We start from the raw sequence: 22,765 nt of genomic DNA, 5'->3' as shown, positions 1-22,765 counted from the left end.
TTCGGGAGCTATAGTTCGGCAAACGATGTTATTCTTAAGATAATATGTGCAGGCAACAGTGGTGCAGAGTGTAACAAAGAATATTCAATCGGGATGGCGGTAATAATAATAAGAAGAGTAAGAAGCCAGTTGGCACGTCCTGTCCTAGGTAAAAAGGGTCGTTTTTAGCTTTTGACAGATAAAATGTCAAATTGTGTCATCATCGCTGTTTCATTATTGGTAGAGTGACTATATACAGAGTGGCGACAATGTCAAAATTGGAATGATAATTATCTGTCAGTGTCACTCCAATCGAGCAGACGACCTATCCAACGCGTATGCAGGAAAGAGAAAGAAAAACCTTGGAAAAACCGCATTGCATATACATTTGGGATGACTTGTCGCCACTCTGTATATAGTCACTCTAAATAAACCTAGGAATTACCGTTCTATCAGAAGAAACGGAATGAAATTCAGCATGAAATGAATTTGTATTTTCAACACCGGTTTGCCGAAATTTCATAGTGAATAAAGCGTAGTTTATCCTTCATTATCCAAACAAGCAATAACAAAGCAATAACGTTCGTATTCGAAAACAATTTGTTTAATGCTTTTGTATGATTAACACGAAGTCACGATTGAGGTTGCGACAGAAACGCAATGAGCCTGTGTTGCCAGTTATGGCGATAAAACATTACGAACTGTGTTGCCAATTTAGTCATTTCTTACCTTTGGAACATTTGAAACAGTACCTGAACTCCCCTCGGAATCCATCGATCAAGTAAATGCACAATATTGTACATTCGCGTGCACTCTGTATGGGGCCTTTGCTGGCCGACTTTGCTCACATTGTTTTGAATTCGTAGCCCTGCTTCCGGCGAAAAAGAGCTGCGTATTTAAATGAAAGAGAGCGAAGTCGCGTCACAGAGAAGGCAACCATGTTTTCGATCCCAGCATCTCGTGTGTGTGAAAATGAAATAGCATTACACTAGAGTGACTATATCCAGCTTTTTACGAGCCATAATGGCGGACGTGTTCGTAATATTTGAACAGCATTTTTGACATTTCCCTAATACATCGCACGTTTTCTTTCCGTACATTCATTTAGTTTTACCGTGAACGCACGGAAAGAAAACGTGCGATGTATTATGGAAATGTCAAAAATGCTGTTCAAATATTACGAACACGTCCGCCATTATGGCTCGTAAAAAGCTGGATATAGAGTGGCGGCAATGTCAAAATTGGAATGATAATTATCTGTCAGTGTCATTTCAACGCGTATGCAGGAAAGAGAAAGAAAATAAGCTTTGCTAGAGCATTGCATACTTTTGGGATGACATATCGCCACTCTGTATATGGTCACTCTACCTTACACCATTGCGTTTCATCAAAAACATTCCATCAAGAAGACTGGCATCTCTTCCTCGCCCGCATCATACAAATGACGAGCAACAGAAGCAACAGCGCACCCCTCCCGACAAAAGTTGAAGCCGTGTGTACATGTATTGGTGCGAAAAGATGTATACAAATAAGAATTGATAACAGATTTAAAACAAAGCTAATTGCTGACCTTTCGTTTTCGCATACTAATTTAAAACCAATTTCCGACTGAAAAAGCGCAAGAAACGAGCTAAAATGTAACGTTTGTGAAATATTTCAAAGTGACGCCTATGCGTTGCATGGCTTTTGTACTTCCAACAGAAAAGCGCAAATAACTGTTAAAGGGATTTTTTTCTGACATTTCCCTGAAGTTATGTATTTACAAGCAAAATAATGTCAGACAGTTTTCGCAAGATAAAGTTTGTTTTTCGGTAATTCATCAATCACTCAAAGCAACATTGTAGCACAGAGAACAGACTACCAGGTAATTGCCAAAAAGTGTGTAAAAGGTTTTTATGTAATCTACGAGTAATCCTTCAATAGAGCACCCCTCGAGCAGTAAGTGGCAAACTAAATCTTGATGTCGCTGCCATCGCTGCTATGTATTGTTGTTGCAGCTGAAAACCGTAATAAACGACGTGCGACATTCGGTTTTATTCTTGTTCTGTGTGTCGCAAGTACGTCGCAGGTGGTGCGCTGTATAGCGCATCAATGTGCGAACACAGCGCACCACGTGCGACGTAGTTGCGACACGCAGAACAAGAATAAAACCGAATGTCGCACGTCGATTATTACAGTTTTCAACTGCAACAACAATACCTCTAGCACAACGAAATATTAATAAAGGTACATGGATATACAGCAAAGTTTCGTTAATTGGTGGTTCGTTAATTGGGTCCTAAAATTTGTGATAAAAAGATGATTTTTTTAGAAGGAACGATAAAGCTTCCCATTATGACTACCAGAGTATAGTTTTTTCTTTTTTAAAAAGATGCAGAGCATTAAAAATTAAAAAACAAAAATATTGTAATTTATTCTCCCTTGACATTAGAGATCATCCTTGACATAACGAAAATAACACGTTTCTGGCAACAATGATAACTTTTTGTCACTGGCAACTCTGGTTTGACATTAGAGCAGTTGATCGTTTTGACAGTTACAGCTTCGCAGTTGTCTCTTGTGCTTGTCTGCGTTTTGCTGGTCGTGAGGAAGTGGAACATCAAATTTGTACTAGTTATCGGATAAAAGTTTTGATTCGGGCAATGTATTCCAATCCATCGATTCACGGTGCTAGACTTTGTTCAAATCTAGTTTGCGCTAAGAACGACTAAACGATGTCAAACTGATGGCCAACAGTATAATCTCGGTACAATAGACCAAATCAAGGTGACGTCATCTGGCAGATACTGGCGCCCTTGTTTACAAACAGACCGCAGAGTCCAAAAAAGTTTCAGCCGTTTAAACGGCAAGTTTGTTATTTAAACCGAGTTTAAACAGAATTAGGACTAAATTTAAAAGCCATTATGCCTGTAAAATGTTAAAACACGCGCTACATTCGCTATAAACGAAAAGGAAAGTTTTCCAAAATGTAAACAAGGGCGCCAGTATCTGTCAATTGACGGTATGATGATTTGGTCTATTGACCCCGCAGAACAGTATGAAAAAAACGCCAGCCGAAACTGACACCGTATAATCAATCAGATTGGTATGTTCTGCTACTCCGACGTGAATCAGCAGTAGGGCGAACGGCTGACCAAAAATTTATGTGCGTTTCTAACCAAGCACGGTCGCATCTCGATGGCGGGTGTTGCATCCGAAAACTGACTTTTTGCAACTTTTGACTTTTTGATACACTATCACATGAACGTGAAGGTAAACAAAAAGTTTTCCGTGACATTTCAAGACATACTATGGTTTCTTTTTATAATTCGTGTTGTCTAGACATCGCTTGACACAACCATGCACAAGTATAGTTTGTCTATGTAAGGTTGCCCAAATGTTTATTTTTTGTTCAAAATTTTACAAAATTAAAAAAAAAGGTTTTTAACGGCAATAGCCTAAAAATATAAAATTGAATATCAAAATATGTGTTCCTAACCCTAACCTCATCGATTCAAGCTAAAAACGACATAGGCCTTTAGGACCCAATTGGGCGGTTCGTTAATTGGGCGTTCGCTAATTGGGCTATGTGACAACTTGAATGTCAAAATTGTATGGAATTTTCGAGTTTAGAATTTTCTAACAACTGTCAGTCGGCCCAATTAGCGAATCAGCTGGAGTGCAGTCGTGGCCCAATTAACGAATTCAGGCTGTATTTTTAAGCGTTTGGCAAACTATTTCTGGAGGGCGCTGCGAACAGATTTTACCCACAAAAAATCGATTACTTCCTTCAAGCCTGTTCATCTGTTCTCTGTGGTACAAGTGCGTATTAATCAGAAATTACTTTTGTAATCATTTACGAATTAATTAGGTAATCAACGGTAATTAGTATAGTAATCAATGTTAATCTTAAGTAATCATTGGTAGTCATGATTAATTTATCCCGGATTTTGCACCTTACTGGACACCGCAGTCTAAAAGTGCGACTGGCACAAAAAGTGCGACAATACGAATGCTGTGAGTGAGAAAGAGAAAGAGTAACAATTGCAATGTTGCTGTTTTGTTTTGTCATATACATTGGCATTAGAGAACATAATCTGGATTAATCCAGGTACAGCTGCAAAACACAATATAATAATCACAAGACTGGTTACTGGTAAACAGAGATAATCAGTAAAGTAAATAATCAAAAAGTAACTTTTTTCAAAGGTGCGTAGTAATCATAGCTGTTGGAAACCCCTTGGCAATCAGCATGCTTGTTTTTGGTTTCTGTCAGTCAAAAGTCAAATCAAAATGTCAAATTGGGAAGTTTGACGTTTCGATCGTTTGCAGTTTGCAGTTTATGCACTTTGCATTATTGTTTGTATTTCGGGTATTTCGTAATTGCTGGTGATGTTGATGTGAAATAGTAAGGTTTTCATTACAACTATTCATAAAGTACTAGCCTAAGAATAAAATCTATCACGAAGGGAAAGTTAGGTATATGTCTTCAGATCATCCGAGTGGTACGCGGCAAGAAATGATAACAACGGTAGCTGACAGTATTGCAATAACCGAAACCCTCACCCAGGATCAAGCTCCTGGTAGCAGCCACGCTGCGGTAAGTTATTTTTTTATGATTACTGCTCGTTGAATATCAGTTTGTGTAGGTAGCAGATAACAGGTTGTAGATGCGCACATTGCTAAGCAAATTTTCTCAGTAACAACAGATACTTTATAGAAGCTATTATCTCTGCCGTAGTTTTATCTTCTACCTGAATAATTTATAACTATTAGGATGATGCAGGTTTATGCTAATACGTTACTGCGTAGATATAGTTTTAATTCACCGATTTTACGAAGTTTCCATCGTGGAAAAGTATTTGCGACGATACGAGGCTATCCCTTGGATGGGATCAAGATTTTGGATTTAACACGAATTGTTGCAGGACCGTACTGTACTATGATCCTTTCGGATTTAGGAGCAGAAGTGTACAAAATTGAGCGACCATTTTCCGGTGACGAGTCCCGCAAATGGGGACCTCCATTCCTCGAAGGATCGAAAGATGCAGTTTACTTTATGGCCTCGAATCGTAACAAGAAAAGCGTTTGTGTAGATTTGAAAAAAGGGCGAGATGTAATTTATGACTTTGCTAGAAAATGTGACGTCCTTGTCGAGAATTATGTTCCGGGAAAGCTCGATGAGATGGGACTTGGTTATAAAGATATCCGGCAGGTTGCTCCTGAGCTCATATATTGTTCAATAACCGGCTATGGTGCAAAAGGTCCTTATAAAAACAAACCAGGTTACGACGTTATAGCGGCTTCTATTGGAGGTTTGCTACATATTACAGGAAGCGAAGACGGTGCACCAGCGAAGGTAGGAGTAGCCATCACAGATATTGCTACAGGACTTTATGCTCATGGAGCAATTTTAGCTGCTCTCTTACAGCGTACCAAAACAAAGCGCGGTCAAAAAATAGACGTTGATCTGCTATCGACTCAAGTGGCCTGTTTGATAAATGTGGCTAGTAATTATTTAAATGCAGGTAAAGCAGCGAGGCGTTGGGGAACCGCTCATGAAAGTATTGTGCCCTATGAAGCATTTGCGACTAGCTCTGGTCATATTACGATTGGATGCGGCAGTAATGAGCAATTTGTAGCCCTTTGTGATCGACTTGGGATACCCCAGATAGCTGAAGACACACGATTTGCTACTAATCAGTCACGTGTTAAGCATCGAAAAGAACTGATTGGTATTCTTTCAGCAATAATTCTTCAACGATCGTCGGCTGAGTGGATGACCATCTTTGAAGGCGTTCCTTTTCCGGTTGGACCGATTAACAGTATGGCTGAAGTATTCCAAGACCCACATATAAAATCCATCGATATAGTCAAAAGGTTGCCCCATCCAACTGCTGGAGAAATTAAGGTAGTTGGGCCTCCGGTCGTCTACAGCGAAGCAATTAATATGGCTCGAAGCGCTCCGCCTTTGCTAGGAGAACATACTGAGCAAATTTTACGCGAGCTACTGAACTACAATTCCGAGCAAATTGAACGTTTAAGGCAAAATGGAATAATTCAATAATTTTTTAAATTTCGTTAAATTCGATTTATTGCATTTCATGTAATCTTTATGCTGAACTTGAAATAATAAACGGGTATATACGCCTTTTTTCCTGTATGGACTCATCACTGCGCCAGAATCGTTGATCTATTGTGATATCGCCCGAGTGTTTGCTGTATAACCCGCACTGCATTTATTTTTGCTATAATCGCTGTTGGTTGAGCGACATGCTTATTGAATTTTTTTATGCGTGCTTGTGTGAATTGGGTACATAGGGGGATCCGGGGCAAGATGAGCACCCTAAGCTCAGCTTCAGTTTTGGTTATAAAAAGCACAATTTTTCTTCAGCTAACTGTTGCTAAACAGTTCTTCTATTATCCATCTAACTTTCCTATACAATTTTGATTTGAAATATTTGAAACTATATTGAAAAAAAATGTATTAAGAAAATAGTTGTTTTTTCACCCGCCTGAAGCATACCGGGGCAAGACGAGCACTCCCACGGGGCAAGATGGGCACTAGAGATGGTCGAATTGCGGAAAATTTGCCCGAAACCCGCACCCGTACCCGTACCCGCCGGGTTCGGGTCGGGTTCGGGTATTGAAAAAAAATAATTTGCGGGTTCGGGTCGGGTACGGGTTCTCAATTTTTGTTTTTGAAACCGGGTACGGGTCGGGTCGGGTATCTCTATTGACCACATTTAACACTAAAGATGGTCGGGTACCCGGGCCCGTCCCGTCCCCGTCGGGTTGCGGTCGGGTTCGGGTATCAAAAATAATAAACTTGCAGGTTCGGGTCGGGTACGGATTTTTAATTTTTTTCTTGATCAGGTACGGGTCGGGTTCGGGTATTTTAATTTTCATACCCGACCATCTCTAATGGGCACCTGTTTAATAAATGAATTTTTTGCTTAAAGTTACGTTCCTAGTTTTTAGTAAAGCCTTAATTACTAAACATTAGTTCCATAAGCGTCGTGTTAGATGAAAAAGACGGTGGTGGGGTAACATTTTTAAGCAACTCGATTAGTTTACCAATAGTCACTTTTAAGTTTCGAGCTTTAGGGACTGAAGTTTGTTAAGGGATTGGAGGCTAAAGTTGCATAACTGTTTTTGAAATTTATAAATTTGCATGGCTTTCTATGAAAAACCATTGCATTTTTATCGAATGAATGAGATTTTGTTTTGTTTTGCTAGTTTGAATGCCAAAGCTCCAAGGGATCACTCCATACTAGCATTTTTAATTTCAAGGATGTGATGGATTATCGCTTTCTCTCGTTTCTTGCTGAATATGATTTTAAATGGCCTCATTTCATTGGTATTCGTTACCTGCTCAAGCATTTTAGGATATCATTCAAGAATTCACATCGGCATGCCATAGTTTTTTTTTGCGTTTCTTCCGTATCTTCTAATGAAATAACCTTTCACATTCAACGCGCCAACGACAGCTAGAAGAACGTTATTCGTTAACCGTTTTCGTTCCAAAATCATTTAAAGTAATGAAAGTAATTGAATTTGGTCCCAATTTTTATTTTTGCAAGCTATGTTGTACAGTTTAAGGGCGCCCATCTTGCCCCGGGAAATGGTGCTCATTTTACCCCAGCAAAACGACATATATTTAAACTGTTACAAGATATAAAAGAATCACTAGAAAATATTTTTAAACGATTCAATTGGGAAAGTAAATGTTGTTCAATGGTAAAAGGGCTGTAATTTATAAATATGCATCTTTTATTTATTTAAAATGCTTATTTTCTGATGGCAAAATGTTATAAGAAATCAAGGCTGTCAGAACGATATTTTATTTCATGGAACTTTTCCAACAAACGCGTGATATTTTATGTTCAACGCTAAAACATTACTTCGTTTCTACACAATTTACTAGTTTGTGAGAGTTTTATAACCAAAAGCTGTTTTGTAGCTGTGGAATGGAGGGGTGCCCATCTTGCCCCGGGTGCTCATCTTGCCCTGGGTCCCCCTACCCCTCTTTCAATGCTTTTCTCTACTCTACCCACCTCGTTCCACATGACACCGCACAGTCCTCAATTATAGCCATCCCTGGCGTGGCAAAACCAGTGCTTTCTACTATAAGGGTCTCATTTTTGCACTGTCAATAGGCCAATATAGAATTCAGCATGAAGGAAGGGTGATGAGAGGCCTGAGAATAAATCCATGCTAAAGTTACTTTGACATCAAATTGCCTACTAAGATTCGAACCCATGACCATTCGCTCGTCAAAGCAAACTCGGTAACCTTGCGGCTTACGCCTTACAGATAATCTTAATGCTGCACGCATTAACGAAAATGAGTTTTCTTTTAATGAAAATGATAGCAAACAATTATTTTTTTGCTGTGTATTATCGATTATGATTAATTATGATTATTATGATTAATATTTCGTCGAATATCATTTCACGGAAACTCAATTCGCAATAGACCATACCATGGAATATAGTTTCGTGGAAAGTATCATTTTCTATATTTGGCGGAAAACATTTTAACAGAAAGATTTTTTTTATGGGAAATTATGAAGAAAATACCTTTTGTAGAAAACTATATTTTCGCGGTAAGCCATCTTATGAAACCCATGGCTTTCGATGTGATTCAAAGAAAGTGTGATCCGTTCTTACTCGCTATCATTCGTTCGGAGCAGACTGAAGGAGCGTACTAGAGGACAGTAAACCTAGAGAGAGGTGGTTTCTGCGGGCTACTCCCAAGTCAAGATAGCTGGATCTACAGTGTTGTTCATAGCAACAGTTTGGTATAGAGATTTCCGCTGGATAAGTTACTTTACTAAATAGTTTTCCGCGAAATTGTACTTTCCGTTTTCAGCGTTGTAGTATCTTCCGCGAAATTGCGGGGCGAGTGACGTGACAAACCAAATTTCGTTGCGCTTCCACTCCCATTTACTTCGGTGTTCTGCGAATCGAGCCACATGCCGCGAAAGGTCTGTATTAAAACTGCAATGCCATTTGATTCGACTCGACCCGACTAACACCGAACGAAACGTTAACATTTGCCGCGTCACGTCACTCGCCTTGCAGAATAAGATTCAGTACTTTCCGCAAAAATGTTTCGCGACATAGACTTCAGCGAAATGTATTATTCGTATTTATAATAGGAAAGCCCGCTTTTAATTTTTTTTTAAAGATCCTGCTGTTGATGCTTGATGTTGAACTTGAACACCTTGGTATAATGTCATTGTTTTCTTGTCTGTTACCAATTCCATTGTTCACTGTTAGCCGCCTTAACATTTTGCAAGCAATTAAAGTTCTGCTCGAACACTCGAAAAATATTCCGCAGTCTTTTCTTAAAGATCCTTGTCGTGTCCGGTGGAAGGCAAAAATGCAAAGTAAGACGATCTCTACATTCCGATCATTTTCAATTAATTAATTTTTTGAGAGTTTCGTATAGTTTGACAGTGTGAATCAATATGAAATGATACGCTACGTCTGCCTATTACAGTGATTCAATTTTGAATTCAGGATGAATCAATTCATACATCTGCAAAAAAATATTTTCAGATGTATGAGTAAATATTATGTTTTTCGAGGTCCTGAATCCAAAACTTATATGAAACTAGCTGACCCGACAAACTTCGTGTTGCCACAAATTAAACTGTGTTGTATATAAACCGTCATCCGAGGATAACCTTTGTCGCAATCTCGAGTTTTGCAAGTTTATGAGTAGTTCAACCTTTGATGATTCATTTTGGCAGTTACGTAACTATGAAAGCATGGGTAGTTTAACAGACAAATTTGCAATTTTTCCTCACAGTAACGTATAAAACAACTCCCCCATTCCTTAGCCAGATAAAATAAAGCGGATAGCAATATTCGCCGTGATTGTATAACATTTCGCGAGAACCCTTACGCGGAACGTACCATTTCTCAGAAAACTTTATTGTGGAATGTAGCATTTCACAGGGGTGATCCTCTCCTCACTCGCTGTCGCTCGTTCGGACCCAAGGAAGAAAGTAATAGGTCACTAGACCTAGAAAAACAAATAAACCCGGACAGTGGTGATTTCTGCGGGAAGGCTGCCCCTCCGCAATGGCCGGCATTCCCGACGGCGGGTTGCCGGCAACACTCTTGGCCTGCGGCCGTCTCGCCCTGAATCATCTAGTGTTATTATACATAGTTTTTAGTGGTCTTTATTGACTTTATTGATTTTAATAGGACCCCCCCCCCCACCCCTCCTGTTAAAGGACGGAGTGGTCTCAGTACACCATAGAAAAAATTCCTGTACTACACTTCCTTCGACAATATTATTTACAATTATTATTTACATAACTTTTTCGAATTTGCCCTTTACACTACTTTTTCGAATTTGGTTTAGTTGAGGCGCTGTAATCAAATGAGCATCTACTGAGCAAAACACCGAGAATGAAGCCTGGTTATGAGGCCATTTGTATTTCATGTGTATGGGAGCCCCATATTTTACCATAGAAAAAAATTTTATTTGCTTGATTAAGTAGTTCTCGAGGTATGACGAAATTTGTATTTCATTTGTATGAGAGACCCCTCCTAAACATGGGAGGGGTCTCAATTCACCATAGAAAAAATTCTTGCCTTTGTATAGGGGACCCCCGTCTTAGGGGGAGGGGTCACCAACTATCATAAAAACCTTCCCCGGCCCCAAAAATCCCTGCATGCAAATTTTCACGCCGATCGATTCAGTCGTTTCCGAGGAACATACGGACAGACAGATACACAGAAATTCATTTTTATAGGTATAGAAGATAGTTCCAAATTCGATGGCAAAATCAATACCACAGATAGTATAATCAATATATTAATATATTGATTCTACTCCACAGATCTGTAAGTCACGAACGAAACATTTGTAGAGCCGAATGTAATCTATAATCTTCCTGAATTGAGTGATGCATTGTTTTTCCATTTATGCTAGGAAAGGACTTTAAACGTTGTTACATAAATCAAACGTTTCTAGGCTCTAATAAAGATACAACATTATTACAGCGTAAATACAAAAAATGCAGTACTCAATTCAGAAAGATTGTAGATTGCAGGCGTTCGGGTCTCAAGGTCGGGTCTCAATAATATTGCTTAGACTGTGTATATACCGCCAGATAAAAGTAACGATGCAGCATTTATAGACGCGCATTGCGTCTGTGAGATTTTTAGGGGGCAAATTCCGATGATAGTACCGTGATTGTTTCCGGTAACTAAAATCAGCCACGTATTGCCTGAAATATATGTAACGATGTCATACGGTAGTGTCTTCTAGTGATACCAATATTATGGTTGATAGGGCGTTAGCACCTTTACCACAACCTGACTTACATCACCCTCCCCTGATCATTTCGCTCCACGCCATTCACTACCTAGGATTCCCGCACAAGATTGAATTGTACCAGTAAGATGCCGCAAGATTGATTTCGATATCTTTTCTGCACTTTTGCAACGCTTTTCGATTCCTACGTAAGTCTGTCTTGATGGAACTGAGTCGTCCACTGAATCTAATTCATGTGAATCGGAGTTGCGTTCTTTTTGTCTGTTTTCGGTTGTGATCTTGAACCAAGTGTTGCAATTGCGTCGATTTTTGCATGTTCGACATAACTTCTGACATGAATACCGCTGTCACCAAAAACAAAAACAATTGAAAACATCGTATTGTGCTGGCCCTGATGTTTTCACTGCCGTTGTTTCTTGCCGGTGCACCAAAGCTTCAGTTGCATCACTCTGTCGTATTTTTCAATGTTGCAAATCGAGCAAGAAGCAAACGATATCTACTCTCACGCGAGCGAGTTCGAAAAGTATAGCATTCAACGCTTACGCAAGCGTATGCCAATCAAGTTGCATTTGCAGTGTGCAGACATTCTACTACCTGCACACTCGCGAACGCACAGCCTCGTAGGGTTTTCTGCATAGCCCACTCACGACGCAAACAACTCATACACTGGTATTTTAACAAATCTTTCTCCCAAGAAAAATTTGCATCGAGGACCATCATCACTTTTTTTTGGATACGTTTGTGAATTGGTGCAAAGTGAATAACTTGTCTACCAGCGTCTTTAAATGCGAACTTGTGCCGTTGAACATATGAATGACCTTGGTGTGAATGTGATTCTCGATCCAAAACTGACTTTCGATCGTCACCGTACAACGGTAATCTCAATAGCGACTCGCCAGTTGGCATTTATTGCTAAAATTAGACGAGGATTTAAAGACCAGCACTGCCTTAAAGCATTAAGCATTTATTCTTTCCCAACATATAAGCGAATGATTACAAGCTCTAATTTACTCTTTACTATAGCTTAATTCATTAAGACTGATAAGTCGGATTGCAAAATATAGAAAAAAAAGGCAATACAGTCGAATAAGCGTAATTGAGCATATTTGAACGAACCAAATCTGCTTTATAATATTCTACATATTTTCTTCGTCAGATAGGCTTTTCTTCCAAAACATAGGCGAGTTTTCGTTAATAAATACAATTGCGATAAAAAAAATTATATTCCAATGTAAACTAACTCATCAAAAATGTCCAAAACCCAAGTTTAAAAAATGTTTAACAAATTTTGCAAGAAAACTTGACGTGGTGGATAATTTATATTATTTCTCCCGGATTCAGTGGACAACAATCTATAAGAATCAGTTGAAAAATCCTATGCATTTTTATGCAGACCTGCGATTTGACTCACCGTTTTCCACTCTTCATCGCTCGTTGTATTGCGCAAGGACCTTCAAACCAAGTTTTCCTTCAAATTGAAAAGTTTCTTCAGCATTTACAGTAAGCTGCTTTTCTATCAAACCTAATTCTTTTCCGATAACGGATCAGTAACGGAGAAAGATAGTAGATGACGATAACGGAGAGAGATAGTAGAGAAGTACCGAAAATACTAGTTTCTTTGTCTTTCCAAAACCGAGATTTTGATATCCAAAAATTGGCCGGTAATGCGGTAATACCGGTTTCGGTACTACCAGTTAGACTACCATAATCTACACAGCTATCAAACTGGATTCTTCGCGTCTCTGATATTTAATTAAAAACGAAAAACCGGTAACAATGTCTCTTCGTTAATCAAACTCGAGGGAATGGCTTGTCACTCGAACTCGGAAGTTACAATTTCTTTAAGATTCAACTTCAACTTTATTATTCAACTAAGCATTACCCGTCAAGCGGCAAAACTGCTTCGCACATTCAAACCTACCGCTTATACAGTTATGCACTTATGCAAAAGTTCAGAAATACCTAGAATATCTCGACTCAATGAAAGTACCCGGAACCGACGGCCTATCTTTGATATACTGTAGCACACAATATAGTCATTGACAAATTGTATTACATCGCATTGTAATGATTCACTGAATGGCTCTGCCCATAGTTGTGGAACCGCAAAGCCATTGTTACAGTGAGCTCCGTGCATTCCTGAATATTTTGCATATTGTCTGAAGTGCCTCAAGATAGTGAACTTGGCCCTCACATCTTTATAATATATGTTAAAGGATTGTGAGATGTGCTTCTATCATTGAAACTTTTTTATTACTGATGGTCTAAAATTTTTTTGAATGATTGCTAATTCCAGTATCTGCATCTCGTGGTTCATAAGCCTGCGCTTTTCGTTCAAATATAACAAGGCAAACTTACAGTCTCAAGTCCGTAAAAGACTACCGGTCTGATTGACAGACCGATTGTCAACTTTCTGTAGCGGCGTATGCTCGTTGGTCGAAAAGTCTTGCGTAGGTAAGTTTGAATGCATCGTTGAATCTTCTTAATTATATTTTTGTCGCTCCAAATATATGAATTATCCAACCACTTTGAGTTCAACGCCGTCTATAGTCGCTGTCCGTGAGAGGCTAACGTTGTGTTCTATGAATACTCTTCCTACTATATATTTGGTTTATGACCTATTGATTTGTAGCCTCGACCAATCCTCCTAGCCTCCGTTTTCAGTCGCGTAGATTGCCCCCGCAGTCTCAAAGTTTCTAGTAATGAAGTTAAATTCGTCTGCAAAGGCTAAGAGTTGACTATTTTTGCTGAAGATCGTTCCTCTCATTACGATGCGTGGTCGGCGGATTATAACTGTGTTGAATAACATACAGAACAGTTAAAACACAACAAGCAATCCTCTGCCTCTGCCATCATCATCATCATCTCTGCGCGACTCGAAAGGACTGGATCGTGCCTCCAAAACCTTCACATTTATCAGGAAAATCGTTCTCGTGTATTATCTGCCATAGCAGTTCGAGCTCGACTGTGCCGTAAGCTGTCCTGAAATCCACGAAAATATTATGTGCGGTCACGTTGTATTCCTGACAATTCTGTGCGATTTGCCGAAGTGGAAAAATCTGATCTGAAGTAGTACATGCCCCCATAAAGCCAGCCTGCCCTTACTTTTATTTCTTGCTATTGAGGATAGACTATGTAACAAAATCGAGAATACATCTTGTGGGCAACATTTTGGGTAACATATTGTTTCATTAGTTCAATTAAACAAAGCATTTGACGACTTATAGGTCACTAGCTGACCCGACAAACTTCGTATTGCCACAAATTAACCTGTGTTGTACATAAATCATGAATCTCGGATGATCTTTGTCACTATCTTGAGTTTTGCAAGCCCCCCAGTGGGCGGCGCTTCCGACGGCGGGTCACCGGCAACACTCGCGACCGGCTCGTCCTGAATGATCTAGTGTTACTATAGATAGTTTTTGTGGTCTTGTTATTGATTAATGTTTTATGGAAGAGTCTCGAATTTCTCGAGTTGGATTAGTTTTTGAGTTTCGCAAAAATTTCTGTTTTATTTGTATGAGAGTTCATATCCCCCTACCACAGGGGTGAGAGGTCTCTAACTATCATAAAATAAATTCAAGACTTAAAAATCTCCTACATACTAAATTTGGTTCCGTTTGCTTGATTAGTACTCAAATTATAAGGAAATTTGTATTTCATTTGTATGGGAGCCCACCCTCTTAAAAGGGAAAGGGGTCGTAATACACCACAGAAAAAAAATTCTGCCATCTAAAACTCTCACATGCAAAATTTGGTTCCATTTGCTTGATTAGTTCTAAAGTTATGAGCAAATTTGTATTTCGTTTGAATGGGAGCCCCCCCCCTCCTAAAAAGGTAAGAAGTCCTAATTCATAATGGGAAAAATGGTTGCCTCCAAAAACACCCACATGCCAAATATGGTTCCATTTGCTTGATTAGTTCTCGAATTATGAGGAAATTTGTATTTTATTTGTGTAGAAGCCCCCCCTCTTGAAGTGTGGAAGGATCCTAATTCACCGTAGAAAATATTTTTGCCTCCAAAAACCTCCACATGCCGAATTTGGTTCTATTTGCTTGATTAGTTCTCGAGTTATGGGGAAATTTGTATTTCATTTGTATTGGAGCCCCCCCTCCTAATGTGGGAAGAGGTCCTAATTCATCACAGAAAAAATTCTTGCCTCCAAAAACACCTACACGCCAAATTTGGTTCCATTTGCTGGATTAGTTCTCGAGTTATGAGGAAATTTGTATTTCGTTTGTATAGGACCCCCCCTCCTAAAGTGGGGAGGGGCCCCAATTCATCATTGAAAAAAAAATGGTCTCCAAAAACACACATATGCCAAATTTGGTTCAATTCGCTTGATTAGTTCTCGAGTTATGAGGAAATTTGTATTTCATTTGTACAGGAGCCCCTCCTCTTAAAGTGGGGAGGGGTCCTAATTCACCATAGAAAATTTTCTTGCTCTCGAAAACCTTCACATGCCAAATTTGGTTGCATTTGCTTGATTAGTTCTCGAGTTATGAGGAAATTTGTATGGAAGCCCCCCCTCTTAAAGGGGAGAGGAGTTATAGTTCCTCTTATAAAGAGGGGAGGGGTCTCAATTCACCATAGAATAAATTCTTGTCACCAAAAAAACACCCACATGCCAAATGTTCTATTTGCTTGATTAGTTCTCGAGTTAGGAGGAAATTTGTATTTCATTTGTACAGAAGCCCCCCCTCTTAGAGTGGGGAGGGGTCCTAATTCACCATAGAAAATTTTCTTGCTCTCGAAAACCTTCACATGCCAAATTTGGTTCCATTTGCTTGATTAGTTCTCGAGTTATGAGGAAATTTGTATGGAAGCCCCCCCTCTTAAAGGGGAGAGGAGTTACAATTCCCCTTATAAAGAGGGAGGGGTCTCAATTTACCATAGAATAAATTCTTGTCACCGAAAACACCCACATGCCAAATTTGGTTCTATTTGCTTGATTAGTTCTCGAGTTATGAGGAAATTTGTATTTCATTTGTATAGGAGCCCCCCCTCCTAAAGTGGTTCTTATTCATCATAGAAAAAATTCTTGCCTCCAAAAACACCTACATGCCAAATTTGGTTCCATTTGCTGGATTAGCTCTCGAGTTATAAGGAAATTTGTATTTCGTTTGTATAGGAGCCCCCTCCCCCACTTAAAGTGGGGAGGGGTCCCAATTCATCATAGAAAAAAATTTTGTCTCCAAAAACACACACATGCCAAATTTGGTTCCATTTGCTTGATTAGTTCTCGAGTTATGAGGAAATTGGTATTTCATTTGTACAGGAGCCCCCCCTCTTAAAGTGAGGAGGGGTCCTAATTCAACATAGAAAATTTTCTTGCCCTCGAAAACTTTCACATGCCAAATTTGGTTCCATTTGCTTGATTAGTTCTCGAGTTATGAGGAAATTTGTATGGAAACCCCCCCTCTTAAAGGGGAGAGGAGTTATAATTCCCCTTATAAAGAGGGGAGGGGTCTCAAATTACCCTAGAATAAATTCCTGTCACCGAAAACACCCACATGCCAAATTTGGTTCTATTTGCTTGATTAGTTCTCGAGTTATACAGAAATTTGTGTTTCATTTGTATGGGAGCCCCCCCTCTTAGTGGGGGGAGGGGTCTCTAACCATCACTAAAACCTTTCCTGGACCCAAAAACCTCTACATGCAAATTTTCACGCCGATTGGTTCAGTAGTTTTTGATTCTATAAGGAACACAGGACAGACAGACAGACAGAAATCTTTCTTTATAGGTATAGATAACATTTAAGCAAAAAATTGAGATATAGATGCTACAAGGATATTTTTTTCACAGGAGCCTCCGGTACTCCGTTTGCGTCTACAAAAACCTCCGTCATCGAGAAAGGTGCAATGGACCAACGGTACTGTAGATAATGAACATTTGAATCGAAAAAAGTCGAAATGCTGCTGTATTTACAAAAAACCATTACAATTCGGTGAAAGCTCTTCGGAAAGTGAAGACGAGTGTGAACATTGTTTTGGCCATGTGGAGCTAAAGAAGAAGAATAAACCACACGCTGCAGAATCTGCCGAAGATACTGTGGATTCTGCCGTTGAGCAACAGTGTGAGCAACAGCCTGCAGCAGTAGCAGAAAGTGAACCAACCGACGGTAAGCGAATACGTCTAACATGTATTAGTTACCATATTACTTTTTTCTTACTGTTTTATTATTCTATTGTCCAGGCGCACCTACTACTGTTCATGGAAAAGATAAGCCAAGTGATTTAAAAGACAACAATTTGGATGCTACGTAGAAAGCCTGAGAGCGGAGTGGTTGTTTCTTTTTTGGTCTAAATTGGTTATTTTATTTTATAGCAATGCCATTTGATCTTGAATGAAATTTTAATTCTAACGAAAAAAATGGTTTCTCAATTTTCCTAATCCCCGGTAAATAACAAATTTTATTTCTTTGATTCTTGATGAATTGGCAAAATGTCGCTAATCTGGTAAAAAAATTTCCGAAATGATGTGGTTAAGACAAAATAATAGATTCTGTATATAAATACTAGTTTACTAAAGTAATAAATAGAAATATGAGTAACCGGCCTCGAGGTATGATGCTGACCTAATAAGCCAGTCGTCGTATGTTCGAAACCCGGCTGGGAGAGGTTGTTAGAGTCAATAGAATCGTAGCAACTGGTCCTGCAATTGTCCTGTACTCTGACAATTGGCTGCGAAGTCTGTCCTATAAAAACAGAAGGTCAAGTTTCGATAACGGAATGTACACTGAGAAAACTTTTCGTAAAGTTTCTATGTGTCCCACATATAGATTTTTGCAATGTGCCCTGTAAATGATCTTTATGTGCCAAAGAGTTATCATTTATGTGCACGCGAAAAATTTGCACATACTATTCATATGCGTATAATTTTTATGTGTATTTCTGGAAGGATTGTGTTTATATGCAGCACTTGATAATGATATAGAATTGACCTATTCGACAGAAACTTATGCGCTGACGGTGGTGGCCTTTGGAACTAGCCGAACGGTGAGAAAATTGACAGTTTGCTTGAAGAATCGGAAAAAAGTTCACTTTTTTGATTTTCTCAATGTAGTAAAACAATATACAATTATTATTGCAAAATGTAAGAAAATTGTATACTTTAATTTTTGTATATACTTTGCCAATGGTTTGTTTACAGTATATACACTCAAAATAATCCGCACATAACTAATGGAAAATTTCCATATGAAAATCCTTATGATTATTATGTGCCACATATAAACACAATCCGCCCAGAAGTACACATGAAAATTATATGCATATGAATAGTATGTGCAAATTTTAAAGGTAAATTTTAAAAACACATGAATGGTAACTGTTTGGCACATAAAGTTGAAAAAATCTATGTGTGAAACACATAGAAACTATACGGAAAGTTTTCTCAGTGTACGAGAAAATAATGGTTTTGTATATTTGTGCGACCAAAGGCAGGTTATATATAACGTTAAATGCTAAAAATCGACGTGCTTAACCCATTATGACCCGGGTATACCTAAAGTTGGACCAAATGAAGTGAACCTCTGTAATCTCTTATATTATGGCTCGAATATGTCGGGAAGCGCAAAATCGTCATTTGGAATGCTTTCAAGGCCAAAATATCGTAGGTTTAATATTTCATAGGCTCAGTTTCAAACAAACAAAATACAAAGTTGTTTACAGATTTCTTATCGAATTTTGTGATAGGCTTTACATATAAATATCAATTTACATGTCAGGTAATGTTTCGTCACTAAATGTAGACTTTTTCATGCGTTTTAGAGACAAAGTTTTTTTCGCCATTTTTTCAACTTTTTTTCCGCCATTTATCACAACTTTGCATTGTTGAAAATACAGATGAAATGACAAAAACTGACAAATTATATCACACACACATCAGATTGATGTCTTATCTCTCCTGTAGTGATATATTAACAATGCTAACTATTGAAATTCAGTAGTAAAGAGGTTTTGAAGACGAGGTATGATATATCATACGCTAGGACATAATGGGTTAAGTGAAAAAATAAATTGTTTTTTTGTGAAATTAACTGAAACCAGGCTATTGCAAGCAAGATACAGGATGTGGCATATCTCATTGGCTCTCAGAAGCCAACCATCGAACTCCCATCAGTAAACTATTTGGTTTGTACATCTCGATTGCAACTGAGATATACGAAATCATATCTGAACAAACAAGTTATATTTCACGCCATATAAGAACATATATGTACCAAAGTGGAGGCGATATACGTGCGAGAATTTTGACAACTAATTGTAATTCTATTTTGCGTAGTTTTTATAACACGCAATTAAATACTCCTGAATATATGATTAAGATATAATCAAATATTGCAATCGCGTATACTGCTTTATAATTCACAGTCATGAATTGTATATGAAGACACGCACGACTGCAAAACAACTTATTGTTCACTTTGATTTGACATACTCTAATCATTATACAATCCCAATGTGAAATTGACATGAAAACGATTTAATGTGAACTTTCTATTACGATTTTGTGTTATCTGGGCTGTCAAAACTAACCATGCTCCCGAGCAAAGTTATTTTCGAAAAACCATCGTACTGTCAAATTTTAACTAAAAAGTTAAAATTTTCGCGAAATGGTTCACAGCCTAAATCAACCACAATCAATTTTCAATATTCAATTTTTGAACGAATTCTGATGTTCACGATGAGGTTATATTCGTGATGAGAAAGCTGAAGGTTGCATTATCGGCGAGGCAGGCGAATCATGAGGGATGTTCATCGATTCAAATAAGCATTTTTACGCGAATTCGCCAACCACTGCGAAAAACCTATTCACAGAACGTACCAATTCGCGAGTGTGAACCCCTCCTTATTCGTTGTCGCTCATTCGGACCCAACTGAAGGAAAGTATATGATTAACATAGTATTTTGCTTTGGCAAAAAAACATAAGAATTTCCTATGAAAATCTTATGTAAATTTCTCTGAGTGAGTAGAGGGCAATAGACCTAGGAAAACAAATAAACCTAGATAGAGGTGATTTCTGCGGGGGGCTGCCGCCCCGCAGTGGCCGACGCTTCCTACGGCGGGGCACCGGCAATACTCGCGGCTGCGGTTGTCTCGCCCTGAATAATCTAGGGTTATTATAGGTAGTTTTTGGTGGTATTGTTATTGACTAATGTTTAATGGAATCACGGAAGGGTCTAAAATTTCTAGAATTAGATTAGTTTTAAAGTTATGCAGAAATTTGCGTTTCATTGGTATGGGAGAGGATTGCGTTTTAGAGGGGATAGTCGTCTTAAATCACTGTCGAAAAAAATCTTATACAGTCAACTTTCGCTAATTGCACTAAGCTCTTAGCAAGTTTAGTGAAAGACTTTCGTTAATTTGGCTGAGATGTCAAAACCGAGGGATATATCGATTGTTTTTGTCAAAATCGTCGCAGAAAGGTTTATAAAAATATACACTTCAATTAAATACAGAATCAAAGTGGAACCTAATCTTTTCGTTGTTGAAATTTAGTTCTAGATTATTTAACAAGTAAATAGTAGAATTTCATGCTTCAATGTTAATATATATTGCCATTTTTAACTGTTTCACTGTGATGCTAAAAATAGGAGGGTCAAGTTCATAAGGGATCGGAAAACGATATGATGCAATTGAATTAATTTTAATATTTTCTATATAAATTGTTTTCTACACTTGAATGAACTAGACTCGAGAGCCCCTCGGAAGAAAAAATACGCTGTCAGAAATGACGTTTAACTTCGTTTTAGATGGGCTATAGCCCAATTAACAGGAGCCCGATTAAAACGTAGCCCACTTAAAGGTAACCCAACGAACAAAAGTTGACTGTACATCCAAAAACCCTCACATGCTAAATTTGGTTGCATTTGTATAATTGGTTCTCGAGTTATGCACAAATTTTTGTTTCATTTGTATGCCCAGTAAACCATTTGGTTTGTATATCTCGATTGCAACTGAGATATACGAAATCATATCTGTACGAAAAAGTTATATTTCACGCCATATAAGAACATATATGTACCAAAGTGGAGGCGATATACGTGCGAAAGCTTTGACAATTATTTGTAATTCTTTTTTGCGTAGTTTTTATAACACGCAACTAAATACTCCTGAATATATGATTAAGATCAAATCAAGTATTGCAATCGTCTATACTGCTTTATAATTCACAGTCATGAATTGTATATGAAGGCACGCACGACTGCAAAACAACTTATTATCCACTTCGATTTGACATACTCTAATTATTATACAATTCCAATGTGAAATTGACATGAAAACGATTTATTATGAACTTTCTATTACGATTTTGTGTTATCTGGGTACCCTCCTCTTAGAGGGGATAAGGGTCTCAAACCATCATAACAACCTATCCCGACCCCAAAAACCCCTGCACATTGCAAAAATCTATATCGGCACCAGCTTTTCAAAAGGCCCAATCTGCAAAATGTAAACAAACCGAGTGAGGGTTTCTTTCCCTATGCTAGTCCAGCAGAAAGTAACTCTCACTCGATTTGTTTACATTTTGCAGATTGGCCCTTTTGAAAAGCTGATGTCGATATGTGATGGGACACATAGAAACTATAGAGCTTTCCAGTTTTGTGTGTTTTGGTACTTGAAAATAAGGAAAACATCAACCAACAGGGTATTGAAATCCTCGAACGTGAGCGTACTGTCCCCTACTACACGAAGTAAGTGATGCTTAGTTGAGCGTACTGCGGCCTCCCAAAGGCTCCCAAAATGTGGAGCGCTTGGCGGATTAAAGTGCCATTGCATGCCTTCCTTAGCGCATTCCTTGGTAATCGATTCGCGGTATTCTCTATCGTTGAACATCTTAACCCTCTAACGGGTAAGACCGTCTGTAGACGGCCTTCACTTTTGAAGCTCCAGAGCCGCATACGAAATTTGTTTTTAATTGGCAATATGCTAAATGTGTTCAGAACAGATTTCTTGACATTTTGATACTAATATCATAACATTCTGACCATGCACTCAAAAGTTATAATCTTTCAAAAACAAAAATTCCGAAAAATTACGAAAAAAATTAATGCGCGAATATTTTCTTTTTTACTTTTGAAGAAAAAGGACATCTAGAGCAAAATGATTGACCTAAAAAAGATTTCTATGAGTAAATTTCATGCACTATTTTAATTTTGTAATATATCTGAATTGAAAAAATATCTGGGCAGAGCGTTGGACATGAAAAAAGAAAAAGAGAAATTGGACTTTTTCTTACCTGGCGCTCCTCCAGATAATTATGTTTGCATGAAAATCAGAACTTAAGGTTTTTTTGTGTGTACTTTCATGATAAAATAGTCATTAGCTTTATCGCATCGTTTTTACGGTGTTGCCCGTTAGAGGGTTAAACAGCTCCTTGATTTGGTTCCGCCAACAAAATTTGTGCCGTTGTCCGAATATATATCGGTACTTCTTCCACGCCTAGCAATAAATCGTCGTAATTCCTGCAGGAATCTTTCGGTTGAAAGGTCAGTAACCAG

General features: G+C 38.4%; 2 protein-coding genes across 3 annotated transcripts; both read left to right on the top strand.

Moving 5' to 3' along the window:
• Nucleotides 1–4,295: 4,295 nt before the first annotated feature.
• On the top strand, nt 4,296–18,148 carry LOC128742448 (E3 ubiquitin-protein ligase PPP1R11). Of its 2 annotated transcripts, XM_053838815.1 has the most exons (4): nt 4,296–4,366; nt 4,428–4,558; nt 17,064–17,379; nt 17,454–18,148. In XM_053838815.1, the coding sequence occupies exons 2-4, from the start codon at nt 4,442–4,444 to the stop codon at nt 17,522–17,524; spliced, it is 504 nt and encodes a 167-aa protein (XP_053694790.1). In that variant the 5' UTR covers nt 4,296–4,366; nt 4,428–4,441; the 3' UTR covers nt 17,525–18,148. The 2 variants fall into 2 exon arrangements, with proteins under 2 accessions (XP_053694790.1, XP_053694789.1); XM_053838814.1 differs by having other exon boundaries at nt 4,309–4,558; nt 17,454–18,147.
• LOC128742446 (succinate--hydroxymethylglutarate CoA-transferase) lies at nt 4,672–6,025 on the top strand. The gene has a single exon (XM_053838813.1). It carries the CDS (start codon nt 4,736–4,738, stop codon nt 6,023–6,025), a length of 1,290 nt encoding a protein of 429 aa, XP_053694788.1. The 5' UTR covers nt 4,672–4,735.
• Nucleotides 18,149–22,765: the final 4,617 nt, after the last annotated feature.

This window comes from Sabethes cyaneus, chromosome 3, assembly GCF_943734655.1.
Source record: "Sabethes cyaneus chromosome 3, idSabCyanKW18_F2, whole genome shotgun sequence".
NCBI classification, from domain to species: Eukaryota; Metazoa; Arthropoda; class Insecta; order Diptera; family Culicidae; genus Sabethes; species Sabethes cyaneus.
The sequence above is the reverse complement of the archived record's forward strand: the minus strand, read 5'-3'. Positions and strand labels throughout refer to the sequence as shown.